The sequence below is a fragment of the Prinia subflava genome, chromosome 3, assembly GCF_021018805.1.
Source record: "Prinia subflava isolate CZ2003 ecotype Zambia chromosome 3, Cam_Psub_1.2, whole genome shotgun sequence".
NCBI classification, from domain to species: Eukaryota; Metazoa; Chordata; class Aves; order Passeriformes; family Cisticolidae; genus Prinia; species Prinia subflava.
The window spans coordinates 88322152-88345649 of NC_086249.1; the positions used below are offsets into that span (position 1 = coordinate 88322152).

The 23498-nt window shown below is 42.4% G+C and overlaps 1 protein-coding gene across 6 annotated transcripts in view; it reads right to left on the bottom strand.

Annotated features, from left to right (window-relative positions):
- ARHGAP6 (Rho GTPase activating protein 6) overlaps positions 1-23498 on the bottom strand; it is a 316515-nt gene that overhangs the window by 57548 nt on the left and 235469 nt on the right. For all 6 annotated transcript variants that reach the window (XM_063392827.1, XM_063392826.1, XM_063392825.1 and 3 more), the window contains one exon: positions 1672-1831. In XM_063392827.1, the coding sequence (XP_063248897.1) occupies positions 1672-1831 (160 nt within the window). The remainder of the gene's footprint in view (positions 1-1671; positions 1832-23498) is intronic.

Below are 23498 nucleotides of genomic sequence, written 5' to 3' on the forward strand. Positions count from 1 at the left end.
GACTTGGGGGTGCTGGTGGATGAGAGCCTGGACATGAGCCAGCAATGTGCCCTTGCAGCCAGAAAACCAAACACCAAAATCTTAGTGTAGCCTTTTAGTGAAAGGAAGATTAAAAGAAAGATGAGGATAGACTTTTAGTAGGGTCTGTTGCAACAGGAAAAGGGGTCATGGTTTTAGAACAACAGAGGGTAGATTTAGAGTAGGTGTAAAAAAGATATTCTACAGTGAAGGTGATGAGGCACTGGAACAGGTTGCCCAGATAGGTGGTAGATGCCTGATCCCTGAAAACATTCAAAGCCAGGATGGATGGGACTCTGGGCAGCCTCATCTAGTTGAGGATGCCCCTGCTTTTTGGAGGGGGTTGGACTAGATGGCATTTAAGGTCCCCTCCAAACAAAGCTATTCTATGAACATGCATACTCTATGTCTTGTGCCTACCACACATCCTTATAGCAAGACCTCCATGTGTGAACAGTCACTGGCCGTTCAGACTGACAGAAATTATTGCAATGCCCTTAGTGTTCCAGTTCCTCCTATGAATATCCTATGAAATTGTTTTCCTGTTGATTGAACTTTTTTTGAGGGACCAGGGGAACTGGTGAGGCTTAAAGAAGTTAATTAAATCTATTTCACTACAAACGGATGCCTTGCTATATGCGTGAAGTTGGACTTAGTTGGTTTTGGCAGGAGTTTTCTGCAGATCCTAATAAGCTGATGAATACAAAAGCCTGTCTCTTTCACATTTGTTCTCTTCTATGTCATTATTTTCATAGACTGGACAATTTTTTTTCTACTTAACTTAGACTCATTAAAAAATTGCTCCTGTGGCATCACTGTGTATATGCTACCCCACAGCACCTCTGGTCAGAGTCAAAGGTGAGAATCCAGCGATCCCTTGCTATTCCTTATGTAAGTATACAACTGCAAAGAAACAACAGGAAAGCCAGATCTGCAGATGATTGCACATCAGCTATTTCTGCTATGCTTGATCTGCAGCCTACAGGAAACAACAGAAATTTTCTCATTAGTGAGGTTTAGATCTCTTCTACAGTAACCTAAATACAGGTCTACCATATGCACATATCCTGCATCAGGATTCCGATAGCTGAGCTTCTCCTTTTCATTTAATTTCCTGCTTCCTAGGAGTTCAATGTTTTACGCTGAAAATTAACTCATTTTCTAGGAAATAAGCAACACTGTCTTTAGGAAAACTTGGGTAGGACTCATATTATTCGACATAAATGTTTTCACTGTTTATCTGAACTAGTGACAGTTGGCTTCCTTCACAGACAATGTTATGCAGAGTGAAAAAAATCACTTCAATGGTAAGATCTACTTGACCTACACAGACATTTAATTGTGGATATCAGGAAATGTAAGAAAAGCATTTTTCTCTCAACTGAGTATCAAGACATCCTGGCATGAATAGGTCTGATTTAGATTATCTACCCTGTAGACATCTGCCCTTGATCAGATGATCCCACCCCCAGGTGGCCCAAATTGGACACAGCAGAAAAACAGCTTTACTCAACGTTTTTATGTAATGACTGTGGTTAAGCAAAACTGAAATAGAAAACAGTATCTGTGGAATAAAAAAATCCAGTGTTTACTGCTGTGATATGAAATCAGTGGCTTAACAATCTAAACAGAGACGGCTTATCAAGCCCTTACCTTTGGGGATAGTAATCTGACAGCCCAGGTCACAGTCCTGCTGCAACTGATAAAAAGCCACTTCCTGCAGCCGAGCACGCTCCAGCTCCGAGAGGCTTTGAACGGGAACTGACTTCAGCCGAACGCTGCGCCCTGACATGCTGTTCCAAGTGAAATCACCCTACAGGAAACCAAATGGAAAAATATGAAGCATCATATGGTATGCACAGTTTAATAAACAAAACCATCTCTTTCACTGCTAGAAAAAGCATAGGTTCTTCTCACCAAAAGGCCATTTTCTTGGACATCTCTAACCTTTCAAATATCTTTATTTCCCTAGAGCAGCATTCCTTAAAAGGGATACAGACATGCAAAACAAGAAGTCAATTCTGTCTGAAGCCATTTAATCAAGTATTGTTGCAAAAACATTAGTATTCCAGTAACAAAAAGCACAAATCAGGGAAGGGTGGGGGGAAAAGTGCCCTTGTCTCCTTTCCCAGTTTGCTTTCTCTGTACAGAGACTGTCAATTCTTTTCCCACACAATCGGTCAGAGCAGCAGACATCCATGGACAACATGCACCTTATCTGCCACATCTTGCTAATCTGACTCCAAGAGACTCAGAGAGTGCACTGGCAGAGCCCCTTTTCCAACACATTTCATCTCCTCCTTATGACAAGGCTGTGTTCAGAATACGATCGACTAAAGGACAAGACACTCCATGTTTTTGAAGAGCTGCAATAACAACCTATTTGTTAACATTTATAGAGGAAAACAGCATGAGATGCTACATCTCTGTAAGGTACCAATTATGCTTGGAAAGCAAACCAAAAGCTTTAGCTGTTGTATATCCCACCTGTGAGAACAAAAAACTATACAAAAACTATTCTCCTAGAATTCAGCTTGGGCCAGAGAAGTAATCATCACTCAAAGAGAAGAGCGAGCACAAAGACAAGCATAAAGCCTGACAATTAACTTAAAGCAAGACTTTCAGAATTCATCAAAGCATCATCAAAGAGCACAGATTAGTACAGGGAGAGAAGGAAGAATTTGTTTTTCATTCTAACCATGTTTAAAAATAAATATCAATCTTGTCAGTAAGTATAACCTGATGCAGCTGCTGATAATGAAAAAACTCTGATGCACATCAGCTGGGCTGTAAGAAACTACCAACCTGCCTTTTATCACAGCATGGCAGACTTACAATTAATAAACTTCACTCACATTTTCAGTTTAAATTTCAACATCTGTACCTAAACTGCATACTAATTTTTTTCACTGTAAACTTATGATTCATCTGTTGTGCACATCCATCTGCAGTCAAAGGATGTCCACTGACTTTAAAAATCATTGGCTGAAGCTCCTTAATATAAAAATCAGTAAAATTTGACTTTACTTTGCAGTTATGCATCTTGTTGTACGTAAACATCTTTGTGCACATTTCTATATATTTTGCTCATATATGTGCATGTATATTTATATAAACACATACAACCTATACATACATTTGTATTTAAACACATGACTGTGAGTGTATTCACACAGAGGTATGACACAAAAACCATTAACAAATGTGCAGCACCATTTAGCAATATGGATTAAAGGAATTACACAATTAACACCCTTTCTTGTGATTCATGAAATATGTTTGAGTTCAGCAAAGATTTTTTTCCAGAGTAGTTTTTGTAAGTCATTAGGCAATCATAATAGATAAAGACCTTACTTCAATGTCAACAACTGGACCTCTATATACTTAATGCATATACTATGATCAATGTCTTTATAGTATTTATATGCACATGGGCCACATATGCAAAACTTCTGTGTTAACCCCAGTATTTCACTACTGCAGTTTGTAACTTCATTTTTTTGCCTCTTCACCTCTTCTTGCTCTTCTGGTGCCTTACTGTTGACTAACCAAATTTAGTAATCTCAAACTAAAGGTTTGCACATTGTCACAAGCCAAGCTGTGTAGTTTAACTTAAGCAAAACCAAACCAGTAAGAGTCACATAAACCTTATTTGCAAAACTGCAAGTAAACATTGACATTTTTTAAAAGGCTGTTATCATTTATAGATAAAAGTGATCAAGAACAGCATCCACAACCAGACAATGTATACAACAAAACTAATTCCTTTCCAACCTTGATAATGCAAAAGAAGCTTTACAAGCACAGAAACATGCCATTCAATCCTCATGAACATATAATATGTAAAGTATTCTACAGTCAAAATGGTACAGACAAAGACATATAGGTTTTTATGGTGGAATTTAGGGGCATTTTATCTTAGTTATTTCTCCATCATGAGCATTTTCATAAACAAAAATATCACTGATATGTCTACCATAAAAAATTTGAAATCCTAACTCTTTCATTTAATCCTCTCTTTAATATTAAGATATAAAAACAGGACTGGGAAGCAAAAATTACACTCCTTAAAAAATGAATACATCCTGTTTCCTGTAGACTACAAAAACCAAGTGCAGCATGGGACTTCTAGGAATTACCACAAATTAGGCAAAGTTCCTTAAGTGAATTCTGCGTGAACACATGAATTACTCCTCTTTTTCAGACAGATGTGCCCTTGGCAATTTTTAACTCTGGAGGCAACCCCTCATCCTCAGCCCTATCTCCAAGGTGGCTCTGTAAGCGCAAGCAGGGAGCTGTGGCACTGCAAAGCCCAGCTCCAGCTCAGCCCTGCTAAAGCAGGTGATCTCGGAGACAGGGCTTGTGAGCTGTGCTCCAGCCCCGTGCTGAGGTTCTGCTGGGGAACTCCAGCAAACTCTGCACAGAGCTGGGCTGCTCTATATGAGCACAGACCCAACTCAGCACTACCTAGGCACAGAATATCCCACCCTTCTGAACCAGGGTCTCTATATGGGAGCTGGAACAGAGCAACGCACGATACAACCAATATGGTTAAAACATATGTTCTACTCTATATTCCAGAAATGGCTGGTTTTATATACTGCAAAATAATTTACAGTTGCAGGTGCATTTTTATTGGCATTCAGCGTGAATAAGTATGTAAACTATCTCAGTTTAAGGCAGCTACTGTGACTTCACTCTAATTGTCCTATACAGTCTATGCACACACCTTAACCTAATTTCTAACTGTGCCACAGGCTTATCTACTTCTACACGGGCCCAAATCTGAGGCCTAGCAGGCCCAAATCTGAGGCCCAGTTTGGGATAGCTCAACCTTTATTCCATAACACATCCTGCTCCTGCTACACCCTTCCACCTGTGCAAGTGGTAGGATCACAATCCCTGGAAGTATTTAACAGATGTGCAGACATGGCTCTTAGGGATATAGTTTAGTGGTGGACTTGGCAGTGCTGGCTGTTGGACTTGATGATCTTAATATTTTCCAACCTAAATTATCCTGTGATTTTGTTGTTGTTGTTGTAGGAGTTCAAGGATTTGAAACCAACACAAAGATAAAAGCACCAAACAAGATGCTAGGAGGCCTGCTCCTTTCAACCAGGTTTTTATTCTGCCAGTTTGCAAGGCCCTCATATGTTCCTGGTGCTCACTGTCTAGCTAAAAACAGGCATTTGCAACGTCTGCACCTTGCAATGCCACAACAGGTTGCTGAGATTAAAGAATGTGCAATCACTCTGCCCAATTGCTGTGCACTAAAGAAGACATTCATTTTCAACACTTGATGGGTTTGATAAAATCTCTGCTAGGTAACATTAACATAGGTTTTATTATGCTAATGGAACACATGACTAATAAACTAACATATTTTTGGAAAATCATGTGGTAGGTAGCACCAGTGAAATCTCCTGATCTTTAAAGACTCAAGAAACATTTCCTTTAAAAATTCTGTTTCATTTTACAAATATATATCACTTATATATCACTGTCTTCTATGAGTCAAAACACAGTATTTGAGAATTGAATCTTTTCAAATACTCCCGTGCTTCACAAAACACAAGGTAAATTAAAGGCCTCATCTTCCTCCCAAAGCTCTGCACAGTTATACAAACAGCCTATAAATTATTGCAAAATCATCCAGGCTTGAGAGAGGTCCAGAAAAGTCAAGCTCCCTTGAAGAATGGGTGCTGGTGTAATTCCATCTGCCTAAAGCTATTCTGCACTCTGTGGGGCAACCAAAGGAGGAAAAGGGCAGCACAGACACGAAGAATATTTTCTGTTTCTCTCTCCATATGAGAGGCAACACTTCACCAGCCTAATTCAACATCAGCCTGACCTAGCTGGAAGCTTAAAAGGAGTAGAAGATCTTTCAGCAACAAGTCAGAATGACACGTTTGTTTTTTGAAGTTCACACCTGTATGTGTTCAGACATAGTCCATAGGTTGGTCTCTGTTATTTAGATTACAGGACTGTAGGTCTAAATATGCTCTGCAAATGACTTCATCACCAAGAAGAAAAAAAAGGCAATACACAAACAGAAGAGTGTAAACAGAAATACGGTTCTGGGATAAAGTGATTAGCCTGACAGGACATAAAGAGCTAACTGCACAGCTGCTTTGTAAAAGAATTTTATGAAACCATAATCTACACTAAAAGCCTTCTCTGGTTTCTTCCACCTACCAGTCATGTATTTTTCCTCTCAAGTCTGCAACTTCAGCTGCATTTTCTCTCTGGCACTCCCATTAACATCTTTCCTCCACTCAACCAAGCAGTTCACTTACCAGGTAACTACCTCAAATACCAGAGCAGGTGACTCAGCAAAGAAGACTGGAAAACTGCACCTTTTGCCTCTGAAGAATCTGAATCTGTCCATATTCCCTGTACTTCTTCTCCACAGCCATAAGCACATTTTTAATAAGATGCAGACTGCAGTTTTTCAGATATTCTTTCAAGCATTTTTCTAATAGGTTGGATGTTTGGTAGCTCCAAAATAAACATTAAGTGGTACATCCTGACTTAAGTAACACTGTGCACTTAAATTACTCTTAAGCATGTCTAAGCTATTCTTGTGTGCCTGACCTCTTTCCTCCCAGCCTCCAAGAGAAAATCTTGCAGATGTCTTTTAGAAAAGTCTCATTCTTCTGTCTTTCGTATAATACAGAAACCAGCTGGCAACTGCATGCAATGCTGAATGCAGATGCAAGACTATAGGCAGTGACCAACCTTGATTTCTGTGGAGTTTCAAGCCTTAGTGAGTTATGTGGAGTGTGCCCAGGCTGGTAAATAAGAATTCTCACACATCACAGTTTTATAAAAAAGAACGTCATGCAAGATGGATAGTGCAATTTTTATCTTACGCCTTATTGCTATTGTTAATGACTTTGGTCTGTACTCATTTAGGTGAACATCATTATCAGATTAGTTGTCTGCTTTTCATTAGTATTTTGCTCAAATCCATTTGAAACCACTAAGATCAAAACCAATTATGTCTATTTTTCTCTATCCTAGCAACTTTTAGCTATGCACTTGTATTTAGATGGGTGTCCACTAAAGAATGCTTTGGGTGTTCAAAAGAACTCTGTGGTTTTGCACTAAAAGATTACATTGCAAATAACATTACAAATATAGTATTAGAGTGTCTTAGTTCTGTTTTTTTTAACTACTTCTTTAAGCTTCATGAAACCATGTATCAATTACCACTTCATAACCTTTTGCTTCCCCATGTCATTTATTTCAACTCTCTACAATTTTTTTCCAGACTCCTCAGGCGTAAACTTTCACAATTTGACTGTTGGTACAGGTAATCCCGCTCTTCTTCATTTCCCTGGTGTTGTTGTTAGTAAGACCCAAAACCAGTTCTGAAGTAAAAGTCAGTCACTTCAGTACAGCTACATACTCTGTCCTATTGAATCAACATTCAGAATACTGTTCCTGGAGAGGATGAGAATGAAGGAGAAAGGGAAAAATAATTTAAGTAGCCTTTTAAGCATTACATGCTGTATGTAAACCCCTTTGCTAATGCCATCCTAGATAGCCACCTGCAAATTAATGAAGGGTTAGAAAGCAGTGGATGGTACAAGTGTGCGACAGGCTGACTGTGTCTGCCCCCCTCATTTCAGATGCTCTTCCACAGCCAGCTCAGAGCATTACAGGCAGCACGCTGGTTTCCAGCAGGCATTACAGACCTCTGCAATCTAGGATGCTCCAGGATCACACAGCTGCTCCTAAGAGTCTGCTACTACTGCCAAAGAACTATTTCAGATGAATGAAATGCCACCTCAACACTACACAAAGAAGCACAAGACTTGCTGTGTGACATAAAAGCATTCAGAGGAAGATATCTAAACATGGATGTACAAAGTATGGGGCCCCAACAATTAATCTTCATTAAGAAAGTCTGACTTCACTGAAGTTGTTATCTAGGGTGACATCCTGTTCCCCTTGACGTCAGGGGCAAAATTATTAATATAATGTCTCCACTAGGAAGAGAATAAGTACAGTGCAGACGATTCTGTTAGTTTGAAGCCTTGCACTAAAGCTGCCTTATCTCTTGCTATATTGTATTTAAGTGTAGTTTTGTCAGAAAATCAGTGGTTGAGATACCAAAACTACTTAATGGCAATTAATATAACCACTGCATTGCCAAAGACAGACACTTCCTCACATCCTGTCTCATTCCCAAGGCTGGAAATCCATGTATTCGGGATCAGTACTGCAAGGCAACCCCTGTGGGAACATGGGAAAGCTGAATTCCATTCAGGGGAGACAAAATTCACATCCACAACAGAAATACTTCATCTAGCAAGAAGGCATGAACACGTGCCCAGGTAAAGATACACATTTCAGGCTATTACAGTGGTGATTTCCCTTTATCACAGTAAAAACTAACTTTAGTCTAAGGGTAAACAAAGAGCAGAACAAGGAGCATGCTTTCACTGAACTATTAAAACTGTTAAAATAAAGGGGAAAATATTTCCAGATCAACCTTTCCAAGTTTTTTAAATGCCTCAGGATACTATTTCATGTTTAGAGTATTTTAAAAGCATTCTCTTACAAAAACCTGATGTGTAATGGAAATGTATAATTCTTTTTCTGACATTAATAAACCTGAATGACGTACAAAGGTATTGCCCAGTAAAATATTCATCACTAACATACGGATCCTGTACTGAGCTTTTTCAACAGATCCAGGAAACCAACCTCCAGAAGTTAGAAAGCTACCCTAAATGAATCAAAATATATGGTCAGATTTTTCTGATTTCTTACTTCAGCAGATATCAATATTTCTTACGGGATTTATCAGGAAGAACCGCAAGTAAACTAGAAGGGGCCAAACACCTTTTTGGAGGTGTCAAAAGACATACAGAACACCTTAAAAAGCCCAGATCCAACTTCAGAATTACAGCTGAAATTTTATTGGTGTTCACATAAACAGATTTTTGAGTGTTTTCATGTGTAAGAGAGAACTAAGCTATATTGCAATATTCGGAATTTTGCTGCAGGTTAAGGGTACAAGCAGTGCTGTCACAATTATGACTGCATGAAGTAACAAGCTGAAATACCATAGTAATTAAGTCATGTGAGAGCACAGTAATGAGCTACAGAAGTTTCATCAATTTCAACATAAAAGCTCTGGGATAGCCTGGCTTCATTAAAAGGAGAATGATTTCCCTTTTATTGGTTCATTTACTGTACCTTTCGAGATGCTGGTGCTATGTTTCTTTAAGTGTCAAAACTTGCTCCTGCTTCATTGGGAATAACATAAACTCTGCAAGCTAATGGCAGGTGAACCTAAACCCAGTACAATTGCTGCACAAGTATTATTTTCAGTGGCAAAGCTGCCTTAAATAGACCCCACTCCAGTTCCTGTGACCAACACAAATGTGCTCCCAACAGCCCTCGGTGCTCAGCTGCCTGTGAAGGTGAACAAAGAACCACAGCCCACGATACCTTGAAGACTGGCATGTACTCTTGGAGTTTTCCTGTGCCACAGGTTATGGAAAAGGGGGACTCTGTCTTGAGGACAACTCTTGCTCAATACTGCAGGTTACAGTAATCCATTCATTCTCTGAGTGCCATCGATTCAAGCTATGCCCTTACTAAATGTAAGGCTTTCCATGAGATTCTGGTTATTGAAATAGTGCTCTTTCTCATAAGCCGAAGGAGATTAATGTTAAGCAAACAAAACAGTAATGCTGAAACTATTTGTGAACTGTATTTAAACAATCTGAATGAAAAAAATATAATTATATGTCCTATCTGGATATATGATCCTGAAGTAGTACAAATAACGAGGATCTCTGTTGCACAGCACACAAGTTAACCATTTCTGCATCCAATGAGAAGTATCAGTGTGACCACAGCCAATGCTTTGAACAGTTAGGAGTGGCATCTAGTTGTATTATGTTCCATATAACAGAAAAAATCGCAGCATTTTAACAGGAAGGAAATTACCTACTATTTAAAAGAGAGAATGCATGTGAAAGAGTACACATTGTAATTTCCAAGCCTGCAAAAATTTTATCTGCCTAAGTATTGTACACAAAGCTAAAAATACGTATTTGAGTACTTTAGTTTACTTCCTGGATTTTGAGCTTTTAAGGCTCATGCAGATTACATGTTCTGACAAGGAACTCATTATGAGTTTACTAATAAAGCAAGAATCTCATAATGATGTTAAAATCAAATAATACTGTAACTCCAAGAACTAAGATCTGACTAACAGTAGAGTCTAATTCAATACAAAACCCTATTCTTATTGTTTCAAGTGGTTCATACCAGTCTTTTCTATAAACTTGTATGACTGACAGAAAGAAAAATGAGGTCTGTTCCACACAGGAAAACAGTTGTCCAACTACCTACATACTAGATCTGGCTGGAAAACAATTCTAGGGTACTATTTTCTTCTTTGAGGGGGAGAGTGAGGCTGGGTGTGATTTACTGGATAGGTACAAAATATAATCTCTAAATATTTACATTTGGAGAGTAAAGTGACAGCTCTCAGTTACTCAGCTAAAACACAAAGGACTTTGGAAGAAGTCTGTAATACTTGACCTGGAGCAAGAGTTTGAACCAGGCTTCCACACACAGACTGATTTAGGTTGGAAAATACCTGAGATCATCATGTCCAACCTTTGACTGGACACCACCATGTAAACTAAACCACAAGCACTGAGTGCCTTGTTGTCATTTCTTGAGCAACTCTAGAGACAGTGACTCTAGACACCACCTCCCTGGGCAGCACATTTCAATGCTTAACAACTCTTTCAGTGAACAAATTACTCAGAATGTCCATCCAACCTGAACCTGCCAAGGTGCAACTTGAGACTATGTCCTCTCCTATTTCTGGTTGCAGAGAGCAGGTTGCTGGTTGACCTTCCTCCTTCTCCAGGCTAAACAACCCCACCTGCCTCAGCCACTCCTCACAGCACCTGTGCTCCAGGCCCTTCCTCAGCTCCACTGCCTTCCTCTGGACACACTCCAGCATCTCAGTGTCTTTCTTTTGGTGAGGGGTGCAGAACTGGACACAGGACTTGGGGTGTGACCTCACCAGTGCTCAGCAGAAGAATCCCTTCCCTTGACCTATGGCCACCCTATTTCTGGTACAGGCTGGGACACCACTGGTCTTCTTGGCGCCCTGAGCACTGCTTGTTCATGTTCAGCCACTGTCAACCAGCACGCCCAGGTCCTTCTCCACTGGGCCACTTCCCAGCCACTCTTCCCCCAGGGTGGAGAGATGCATGGGGTTGTCGTGGTCGAAGTGCAGGACCCAGCACTTGGTCTTATTGAACCTCATGTTGCTGGGCTTGGCCCATGGATCCAGAGGTTTACCCCATCCCAGACAACTGACCTACTCAGGAGGCCATTGTCTACTCCAACATCTCCCCTCCTACTATGCTGAACCTCAGTAGAGATTGCCAGCCCCCTCCAGAGCCATCTGCAAACTCATTACATGAATGGCTACTCTCAGAGCTGACTTGGACACCTCTAACAGGGATCACCCAGCAACTCTGTACTGTGACCGTGTGTGCTTCCTCATGCACATTCTCTTTTTCATAAACTAGCTGAGATGGAGGCTCAAAAAAGGTTGTAGGAGCCATTTGCTTATTTAAGGAAGTTTTCCTTGAGTCATGAGTTTATATCACCAGACAGCAGTGCTGCAGTGTAAGGAACACAAGAGCTCTAGAGGGACAAGTGCATTTCAAACATGAAACAAGGAAGCAATTAGCTTTTAGAAGACGGGACTTTTCACTTCTTTTGCTGCATAATCACTCTTCACTTCAGTTTTATCACTCTCACACTATGTTCACGTGTGCAAACATTACCTTGTGCTACACATCAATGTCATGCAGCCTAGGACAAGTCTGTGCCACTGAGTGAGTTACACTGCTCTGCCAGTCTACTCCAGTTTATTGGAATGCCTTTCTTGCTTTGTTTGTTGGGGTTTTTATAAGATCTGGGATATCAAATTCCACCCACACATGCAGCTGTTTTGCTCATTCTGTCTCTTTCCTGAAGACCCTGCAAAGACAATTCTCTCTGGAAAAGTTCAGAAAATACATGAAGTCTAATAACAAGGAAAAATATTGTGAGTACAAAGAGTTGGCTTTGCACTCCTTACTATTATGAATACTTTTCATCCATGCAATTACTTTTCCTTTTCCTTTTATGCAATGAAGCACAATGTGATCCCTTTTTACAAAGCACAGCACAGGACATTACATTAGCTTAATGCAAAGCACTATTTTGGCATTTCTTACAAAAAATTTACTGTTTGCAAAATGTCTCTGCTGGTTTGCCATTAAGTTCAATATGAAACAGAGTTTAAATATTTTTAAGAAATCACTTCAACTATACTGGAACTATACAAACAGCTCTGACTGGATATGTAGCCTATAGGTCAGACTGACGGAATTTTGTATGTACCTGGAAAGATCACAAAAGAACACCTTGAAGCTCACCATTGTCTGTTAATATGGAGGTTTGTTAAAAATGTGACTTCTAAAGTAATAAATGTAAAATGGATCCACACAAATAAAAACACTGTGCTGCAATATCAATTTTCAGGAAAAAGATGTCTTTTCTAAACTGCCCCTCCAACCTAAGGACCCCAGGTTCAAACTGTGTACACCAGACATTCTGCCACATCTTTCTTTCTTTTTAAACAGCACATTTACTTTGGACAGAAAAGGGGGAAAATAGCCATAAAGCTTTTCACTGTTATGAAAAACAGAAACAATTGCTAGAGTTACAAGCTCCTCACAGACCGAGCCAGATAATGAACAGCTCTGGGTCTCTACTTTCTTGTATGCCTTCAACTGGAATTTTAAAATGCAACAGTAACACAGCCGTGGCCATAAAACCTGATGTTTACAGAAACTGTTATTTGCCAAAATGAACCTATGCAGCGGCAGCTGTCATGCCATCAGCTTTCAAAACCCCCTTATCCTCAGCATATTTTGCTCACAACTGCCTGGGTTACGTGCCCTTCATGCACAGAGCATATGAAGAACGATAAACATGTCACCACAGACTCCAAAGCGAGCCACCTGATGAAGCCACTCAAATACAAATCAGCCTAATTACAGAGTTTGGTTACCAAACCTTAATGTTACTTCTCATTCCATAGTTTCATTACTCTCAGTCTTTATGAAAACAGGCATGAACATGAAACTAGTCTGAAAACAAACAGAATTTGAGGGCTCTCAGTTTGTTGATGAATTTCCAGAGCCTGGTAAGTGCTTGGTAGTGCCAGCTTTTTTCCCCTACTGAATTAAAGAGGTTCACTTCTCTTTAAATTTATCTAAAGCCCAAAAACATTAAACCTGATGTCACCGTTAACACCACATTCAGATGCTGTTCTCCATCACACTTACCTCTATCCTATGACACACAAGATTATTTGGTTTCCTTACCCATTAACTGAGCTCTCTTTTGTTGTCAGTGTTCTTTAGTATTTGATCACACCAGGCTTGAATTAAGGACGCAGATCCAGATATGCCGTATCATAAAATAAATTCAGAGTAACGTTGTTGACCTGCTGCTGTGTAATAAGCGGCTGAGAGTGAGCCCAGCTGGAGCAGCTGTGACTCCCAGGACACCTTTTGCTGCCAGACGTCATGAATCTTAAAGAGGAAAAAATATCTTTTCCTTTCTCCGCTTTGAAGCAAGCTGAGAGCCTGGCCCAAGGAAAAGCTCAGTCACACAGACAAGTTGTGACTGGGTTCCCTGCTTCTTACTCCAGAGATGTGCTGAGATAGTGCAAGGAGCTAGTGAGGAAGGGGCAGATCTCCTCCCAAAAATCCTTCAGCCTGGAGATGTGCAAGCTCAGAACCAACTGCAACTGCCCCAACACTCACTCTATCAGGAGAGCCAAGAGTGCTGGACACAGCTGCTATGGGACCTTAGAACACAGCAAAGAGCTCTCAGCAGCTTCTGCTTGACCTTCTCGCACAGAGCTTTTTAAAACACCTTTGAAAACTTACTCAGGCAGGCCAGCTGTATTCGCAACATAATTTTGACAACAACAACACAGAGACTGAGCATTTTACACAGCGTGCTAGGGAAAAAAAATAATCCTTGATAAAAGCACTGCTTCATAAATAATGTCTGTCATGTCCACAGTCCCCATACAGAATGCTGTCAGCTACAGTGCGTGGGCAGAGAGCGTAGGAAACTTGTGAGAAACAAACAGTGAATCACCAATTATTCTGATGGCAGCTCTGCCCTGTGTGGCTTTTCACCAAGTCATTCTTCAGCGTGACAAGTCTGTTTGTCAGCTGGCATGACCTAGAGCTTCATCAGATTGCACACAGAACCACGGGCTAGAGTTCACCGCAGTGGCAAGGGAGATTATGTGGTGTAACTTTCTGGATTTTTTTTTCCCCCCTCCAGATATCTACCCAGATGCTTTGTCCACCTCTAAATCAGCAGGCTGAAGAGCTGCCCACCAGTCAGGGTATGAGAGTCCCAGCTCAGAAACTCACAGTCCCTCCTAGGCTGACATCTCAGCCATTAGCGTGGTTCCTGGTAGCATCAAACTTGGACATCCAATGTCCCTAATTTTGGAGCCTTATGAAAGCCCAGGGAAATCAATGCACAGGCCTCAGCATTTTCAGTGCCTCTTAGATCTGACATCAAATCCTCAAATTATGCAGCTCCTCACCTCCATTTCCAGCCTCTTTCCACACCGCTGCCCAGGGCTGAGAGGTGCCAGAACCAGCTGGTGTGCTGCACATTAGGCATCAAACCATACATGATTCTGAGGCACAAAGGCTGTCTGATCTGCAGAGAGAGCTGAATAACCTCAGCAAAGTACTGTCACTGACTGTCAGTGCTGCAGCCAGAGAGCAGTGTCCTGCTAGTCCTCTCGTAAATATGCTGTGCATTTGTGGTCCTTGCAATCTTTCTTCAAAAATAAGTTGCTTTAGCCCACATAGCCCATGTGCCAATATTCTTTGAGTTTCCTTAATGAGCAAAACTCTGCTATTTAAATAACTGGAAATGGAGTTGTGCTCCTTTTTGAGCCTGTCTCACTCAAACCCAGTGATGAAGGAACTGCCATTTCCAGCTCTGCACAGCAGCTGCCCTGCAAATAAAGCATCTCATCACCAGCCTTTCTTGGTGGCCTGCATTAGGATAAAATTTAATGTCTGTGAAGTATTGACATAGCCTATCCTCCTTTTACTTCTGAGCTCCAGAGACAGGTTTTTTCCTGTATCTTAGATTAAAAAGAAAAAGTGAAACAATATTGGAACTATAGGCACAAATTCCTATTTATTGGAAATACAAGTTGACACAGTTTCCTTCTTAGAAACTGAATTCTACTTTGAACCTGAGTTCTTCAGGTTCTTCACTACACACTAGAAGTGATCTCTGCAAAAAATGCCTAGGGTTCTTTGGGGCACACTGTCTACACTGTCTAGTTGAACTTATTTGTATATAATTTCTATTAGCTACCAGCACATCTAAGGAATTATTTTTTCCATTTCAAACTACCTTTTTTTCAGTAATGCACAGCTTTATATTTAAAAACAGGCTATCAGAATTAAATGTTCTAAAGCAAAATATTCACAGCTTGTGGGGAGGTTATATAAAATATACCCTATTAGCAACAAAAAGGAAGAAAATGAAGATTTGCTTTGTTACTTGGATTAAATTCTTCCCAGAGCACTCAAAAATATTAATCTTAAAATTCTGAATTGAGCTTGGCCTTAACTCTCCTAGGAAAATTACATGCTTCTGAGTTGTAACTTTGTCATTCACAGACAAGGAGCGTGGGACTTCTAGTTTGTTTCTTAATTGTGCAGAATTCCAAGGACCCACTCACACTCCAGAGAGGTGCAGGATTAAGAGAACCAAATTAGCAGGCATAGAGAATTCCTCTGGCTGATCTCTTGTTACATCAATGACCAATTCTAGACATAAATGCCTCATGGGACTTTCAAAAATAGCTTCAGAAACAGAATTGACCTTAAATCTCATGGTTTTTTTAAGTGGAAAAACATATAGGATTCTGTCTTGAAAGAACACTCATGAGAGATAGGTTTTCTGTGGACAATGATGATGGCTTGGTGAAAATCTAAAAAACGTTTGCAGCCAAGAATGATGTTTTTGGCCCAAAATGTGCCAGTGTGCCTCATGGGAGGTGCCATTCAAGAACTTTATATGTACAACTAAGAATCTTTCCCCTTGCAAGCAGAGTTCCTGTGGCAGATTCCTTCCTCCACTTCCAGGGATGGCATTGCACCACCAAAAGCCCTCCAGGCTCATTAGAAAGAACCTGGGGTATAAAACCCCCTGTAGAATTGCTTCTAGGAGACACAGCAGAGCTATTGTGAATAAAAACATACTGGATCTTTGCATTTCCATGAAATGTAACTGAAAAACACTGACTAGAGTCTAGGTTTTTCTGTATTCCTTTTGGAACCCTACCATAGAGCCTGCAAGACAGACTGAGCATCCACAGACATACAAGGTTATATGCACTAGGTTCAGCTGAAACAGCTCATTCAAAAATAGAAATAAATAAGAGAAGTACAACAACCTCTATTAAATTTACACTTCAAATGATCCTAAGACCTGTGAAAATAGAGAAGTGGTTGCAAGTTGCATATGCAAAAAAGGCACTTAATTATATCTCTGCTGTCTGGTCCAGTAACCACAAACACCCATCTGCTCCAGATACTCTCTGTCTGTGTCTCATAATCTCTAAAAAGCAGAAAGCAAATAAAAACCCATTAAACATATTTAACTTGGGGTTTTTTATCTCTTGATTCTAAGTGTTATCCATCACCAGAAACTGATGACTCCAAAAGAGATGATGTAAGTATTGTGACAAGTTATATTGGACTCTAATAAAAGCCCATACATTGAGACAAATGAAGAGAGAACTTGCAGCATCATTCCTCTTTCCAGAAAAGGAGAACATCATAAGCAGCTGCAGAGACTGAAAGGCTGATGGAGAATAGAAAGGCCATTCTGGAGGAACCAAAGCTGGGTTTGCGCCAACATGCTGTTGCTGTAATCTCCAAGAAGAGTATGCTCTGTATTTTCTCAAAGACTTTTAAAAGCAGTCAAACATATTCCGAGTCATTGCAATATCCTGAAAACGCCACTTTACAGCTTTGTTTTTATAAAGCCACAGAGCAGATTTTATTTTTAGTGTAGCTCCACAATCCAGGTGTGACAAGCAGCATTAGGTACAGCCCACACCTCACCGGTCCTTGAAGCACAAGGACAAACTCCCACCTTTGGAGGCGTTTAGATATCTGACCTGCAGAAAGCAGAGCACAGAGAGAACTATGGACTTAACTGATATTTTGGAAAATGCTGCACTAGATTTTAAAAAAGAGGGTGCAGGAAGAGTCTTGTCCAGGCCTCAGAGGAGCTGCATGGCCAGGGAGAAGCTCACAGCAGCTCCCCAAATGTGCAACCACAGCTCCAAGTCCTGTTTCAGACACCAAGCTCAAAGAGCACAGACCCTACTCCCAAAGCATTTGAAAAGACACGTCTCCATCCACAGTCTCCAAAGGAAAGATAAACATAAACAAACTCGAAGGCCGACTGAAAACCTATTTTTAGATAAATGAAGAGCATGAAAGCTTTGCAGTGTCCTCTCCTTACCCCCTCTTCTATTTCTTGTCTTCCCCTCCCCTTATTCCCTGTATACCTTGGCTGTTGATTGTCAATGCTCTCTGTTCCTATCTAATTTTTTTAATGGCAATCTAGCAAGCATCCCCAGTCCAATTATTTTAATATGGCTGTGTTAAATAGTCACAAAAGCTCCTCTTATTGACATTATTATTACTGCACTTAAAATATACATTAGTCAGCTCAAAGATCCACATAAGCCTCTTTGAATTTTACCTTTCATTATTGATTGTGCAAAGCGTTCAGTGAAAAGAGGAGGAGCCAAGAGTGTAGCCTTAAGAGCCGGTACGAAGCTCTTGCAGAAAGAAGGCACACAGACACAGGGGGGCAAAGAGCCTTCACTGCAGAATCCTTGTAAAACCAACAACTGCCTGCCAGGCTGAGCTTCCTGCTGGATCTCACACTGTTGCTGTACAAAGAACTCCCCATCCCACAGACACTGAACAGCCCTGCATGCTGCTTTGGAACTTTTATCAAACTCTACTCACGTCAAAATATCACAGAACTTCAGCTTTCTATCAAAGATTTTCAGTAACATATGGTTAGAGAGCAGATTAATTTCGAGGTTTACAGGGTCTAAAGAGTTCATATCTGCATTATTCCCTTTAATGAGCTAAATAAGATTACTTGATACAACTCACTAATCATCACAAAGAATACTCAAGGGAAACCCAATCCAAAAGCCTGTATTTTGGAATAAGAGGGATTATACACTTAAGTATCATTGCAATACACTTCTAACAGGCTGTGGATGAGTTTTAGTTGATCGCCTTAGACATGCCCTTTGTTTTCCGGATCCTCAGGGATCTCCTAGAGGAGCTTCTGCACTAGGGGGAAGAGTCTACCTCATGCCAGTGTCCTTCAGAAATGACACTCACTTTCATATAATTACACATATGTACTCACGTAAATGTCCAGCTCTTCAGAGAAGTAAACCTGCCTTAGCTGCAGTATGACAATTTTCAATAGCTGAACTTGTTGCTATTTGTTCAGAAACAGAGGACGACAGAAAAAAAAACAGATATAAATAAAACTCTTTAAGAGCCTTTACTCAGGTCTGAAGAATTCAACAGCTGCATCCCATTCAAAAAATGGAACAGAATAAATATCCTCAGCTACAAGAATGACTTTCCAGGGGCCAAGCTGAAAATCGGGTACATTTCTAAAAGAAGACATTGATTTTAAAGGCATTTGCAACACTTGCACATTTCGTGGCATTTTTATGAGTTAAAATATCTTTGTGGTATCTGGTATTTGCTTTAAAGCTTTATCTCCAGGAGGTATGTGAAAGTCTAGGCACATCTCGTCGTATGTATTTATGTAAGGAACACATAAAACTCCAGTTGTTGCAGAGAGAAGCCTGCAGGTGTGCTCTCTGTGCCTTTGGAAAGTGACAGCCTGAGAATTATACATACAAGAGAAGTTTTGGTAAAGGTGGATACAGCTAGTCAATAATGCTTCCAGCTGGAACTGAGGGAATAATAAAAATGAAGCATTTGTTCAATGTATAGCTTTGTGTTTATTATTCCACAGAAGGCTACTTCCCTTACACTTCTCTACTCAAATCCTCTGCTGAATAAACATTAAACATGCTTTTCCCCTCTGACTTTTCACACAGCACAGAATTAATTAAAGCGTATGTTACCGGTGTTATTACTCTTAACATCATTATTACCATAAATAAATCATTACAGAGTGAACTGGATTATCCTTCAGGAATCCCTTAGACCTTGTGAAATTTCACCCTTTCCATTTGACAGAGAAATGAAAGCCAATAATAACAAAAGTGCAGGCTAATTATGGATGTTTCAAATGCTGACACATCAGCTTGGGGCAGACCAGACCTGCAGTGGGATTGTGTTCAAAATACCACTATCTCTAACGAGACATTCTCAGCACCACTTCCAACCAGCAGTGAGAAACAGGAACTTTTGGGGAAGCAATTAATTTTGTTTGGCTCACAGAGATAAGGGCAAAACTCCAGCAATGCTTTTTTCCCCATTTCCTCCCATGCAGGGAAGGAGTGCAAGGTGGCCTGCACAGAGGTGTAGCCACACTGTGGCTAAACAGCAAACATGTAGTGAATGAACGAAATTCCTCCTCTAAATCCCATTTTCCCTGGCTGGTGAGCACCCCTAAGTCTCCTCCAAGCTCTGACCTGTGCTAGCAAGGCTGCAGACACGTGAAGTCACTTCTCAGTGGCCAACTCCACAGCTGCTTGATAAAACGTGCGGTTTTGTGGCAAACTTGCCAAAAAGCTGCCCAAGGCTGAGCATCTGTTCAGCCCCAGTCCCAGCCCCTCCCACAGTGCTGTGAAAGAAGTGGCTTGGGCAGATCAGGCTTCCACCACTCTCAGTGCACTGACCCATCCTAACAGAGCCCAAACCACACTTCACACAAAGCTGCAGACCTTGCACTAAGCAGCTCAAGGCTATATTTCATTAATTTCATGCCCAACAGTAAAAATGTCAGCTGCAGATGAACCTGCCATTGCTTAGCTCGTTGTCTGCTGCAATTCCCTGAAGTCCATTTATAGTGATAGGGCTGGGTGGAGCACCCCTGGGAAGAAGGAGATCACAGGCTGCATTCTTCAGCTGCTGCAAGTCTTTTCCCCTAGGAGCTGGGCATATGCTGTGCTATTACGAAACAAACAACAGTCGGTCGCAGTTTTCAATTATATCTACTACTGGCTTTCTGTGGGATTGCATTTTATGGAAATGGTTTGCTCTAGCTCACCCCTAGAAAATGTATGGTTTATCCCAAGTCTGTATCCTCCCTGTAGTATCCTGTATCTGTAACCTCATTGGCTGGAGAATGTTACCGTGCCCATTTGAACCTCTGTGATAAGAATGCTAAGGCAGAAGGCTCTGCCCCCTCTTGCCCCTCTTCCCCTGGAGGCGTCCGGACGCTCCTCTCTCCTCTCCCCCCCTTCCCCCTCCCCCCTCCCCTTCCCCTCTCCCTCAGTGAATAAACCCTCACCTCATCAGCACCCCACCGGCATCTGAGTCTCCTTGCCTGCCAGCTCGGGAACACCACGACCCCAAAAGACCCCGGGGGTCTCCGGGGGGCACTCCCCGGGGACCCCCCATAAATTTAAACAACAACAGATGACGCACCAACGTCGGGCAACAGCATCAGCGACCCTGAGACCAGATGGACCATGGTAACTCCGTTTCTGTGCCGTCTCCGGTGGACCGGCCGTTCTGGGCCATCGCGGCCCGGGGCGGCCCCTCCCCCACCGCGCAGAGACCTCGTGAGCCACCACGCGGCCGTCCCACCACCGCCGACCAGCCCGGCGCGGGCCCGGGTCCCGGCCCCTTGGGGCCCCGGCCCGCCTCGGCGCTGCACGGGCTGCGCAGCCCCGCCGGGTGGCGCGGCGTGGGGCCGGCGTGGCTCCGCCACGGCGAGGCTCCAGCGTGAGCCCCGGCGCGGCGGGCCCGCCTCGGTCCGGCGGCGCGGCCCCGGCCCGCCTCGGCTCGGCGGCGCGGGCTGCACGGCAGCGGCACGGCCCCGGCGGCGGAGCGGCCCCGGCCCGGCGCGGCCCCGGCGGCGGAGCGGCCCCGGCCCGGCGCGGCCGCGGCGCGGGGCAGTCCCGGCGGAGCCAACACGTGGTCCCGGCCCCGCCGCAGCGCGCGCAGGCCCCAGCACCGGGAGAAGCCGCGCAGACAAGCAGCCCTGGACAGCAGCGAAAGGAACTCAGCCAGACAGCCATCAGAGAAGGAAAAAGCAGTCTTCAGTTGTGCCCAAGCCCCGCACCTTCCAAAACTCGGTTTTGTAAATTGTGTAACCTCCTTCCTTACCCTTACCCCCTCCTCCCCTCACTGCTCCTTCTCCCTAACCCCCTTTCCCTTAACAAACCCCCGAGAGTTAACCCTTTCCTGCTCAACCCGGCATGGCACAGCTAACACCACGTGCTGCGCTGTGACCGCATGGCCACCATGGCCACGTGCTCTCAGTCCCATCTTCCGCTTTCCAAGTCCCACAAGGTAAACGCTAAGAAACCAAACCCCAAAGCTAAAGTGAATTTGTAATACCAGTTTTACAGCCTTGTATAATTGTTAATGCTACTTCGATTCCCTTTCCCTGTTTTTCTGCCCCTGTCCCTTGCTGTTCTGGCCAAACAGCAGGGTGTCCCAAACCCCTCCATTTCCTTCCCATCCCCATGAAGTAGTTTTTACAATTATGCCTTTCTAGTTTTGTGTGTGTAAATATTGCAGATTCCCCTGTTTTCTGTTTTAGAAAGCAGAGGCCTTTTCAGGTCACAAGTGTAGATCCAAGGGAAGCAGTTTTTGAATTGTCTTCTTGTAAGGCGCGATTCAGTAGTGTAGACTATTGAATCTGTAACGCTTTTGGGTTTATGCTGTCCTCAGTTAGTTCTGAGGGTGATTGATAACCTAAATTGGTGTCTGAGAAAGTATTTGACGGTTTTTGTAGTTTTTTTCTTTTGTTTTTCTTTTGATGACCTAAAACTGGGGGTCTTTTGTTTTGGTTGAACCAGTTGGAAAGTGAAAGGAGTGGTTTGGCTCAGATCCGTGAGTGTCGGTGACTTGCTGTTCAGGCCTTACGGGAATTCCGTGACAGATAAATGGCAGCTTGAGTTGATTTAAATTCCTCACTGCCCCTGCCCGGCCCCAATGGGGGAACTGCAGCAGGCCACCTGGAGAATCTGAAGCCGTGTGTGGAGCCCGGGGAACTCCACGTGTTTTCCTGTCCCTGGAATGGGAGCAGAGGTCAGCGCCTCAGCCTAAGCTGGGGGCTGTGGTGGTCTGAAAAGCCAGTTGGAAAAGGCTAGACACTATTAGGCCAGTCACGCTGGAAAGGCTCAAACAAATTTGTTAACTTGTTTCAAATCTTGCAATATAAACTCACATAACCTGTCTACTGCAATTACAAGGTCAGATCAACTGTTCACAGTATAACATAATCCTTACTGCAATTGTATTTGGTTTCATGCTGCAAAACTGTAATTACTGTTTCATTTTTTAAATTGTTAATTGTCATATGTCATATTTCTCTTCTCACATTTTAAAGAAAAAAAGGGTGACTTGTGGGATTGCATTTTATGGAAATGGTTTGCTCTAGCTCACCCCTAGAAAATGTATGGTTTATCCCAAGTCTGTATCCTCCCTGTAGTATCCTGTATCTGTAACCTCATTGGCTGGAGAATGTTACCGCGCCCCTTTGAACCTCTGTGATAAGAATGCTAAGGCAGAAGGCTCTGCCCCCTCTTGCCCCTCTTCCCCTGGAGGCGTCCGGACGCTCCTCTCTCCTCTCCCCCCCTTCCCCCTCCCCCCTTCCCCTCTCCCTCAGTGAATAAACCCTCACCTCATCAGCATCCCACCGGCATCTGAGTCTCCTTGCCTGCCAGCACGGGAACACCACGACCCCAAAAGACCCCGGGGGTCTCCGGGGGGCACTCCCCGGGGACCCCCCATAAATTTAAACAACAACAGCTTTCAACTAATTTGGTGCCAACCTCTAAAAGAATGTTTTCCAGCAGCACAAAAATTCACCCTGAAAATTGTCCCATTGAGTTCTGTTACTAAGGATGTGAACTTCCACAAAAATGAACAGCAGTACAGAGAATAAAATACCAGATGAAGCAATAATATACTCATCACGAGTTCTGATGCATTGTGACTATGTAACAGCAAGTACTACAAACCAATATAAATTAATGCTGCTTTAAGCTCCTTGCCTTTTACTGTCTTCACTCAAAAAACCACCCATAGCCTTCAGGAGGAAAAGAGTCAAAGCTCTTTCAAGTCCATGAGAGACTTGGCTATTGCTAGTCTGTCCTATACAGGAGGCAT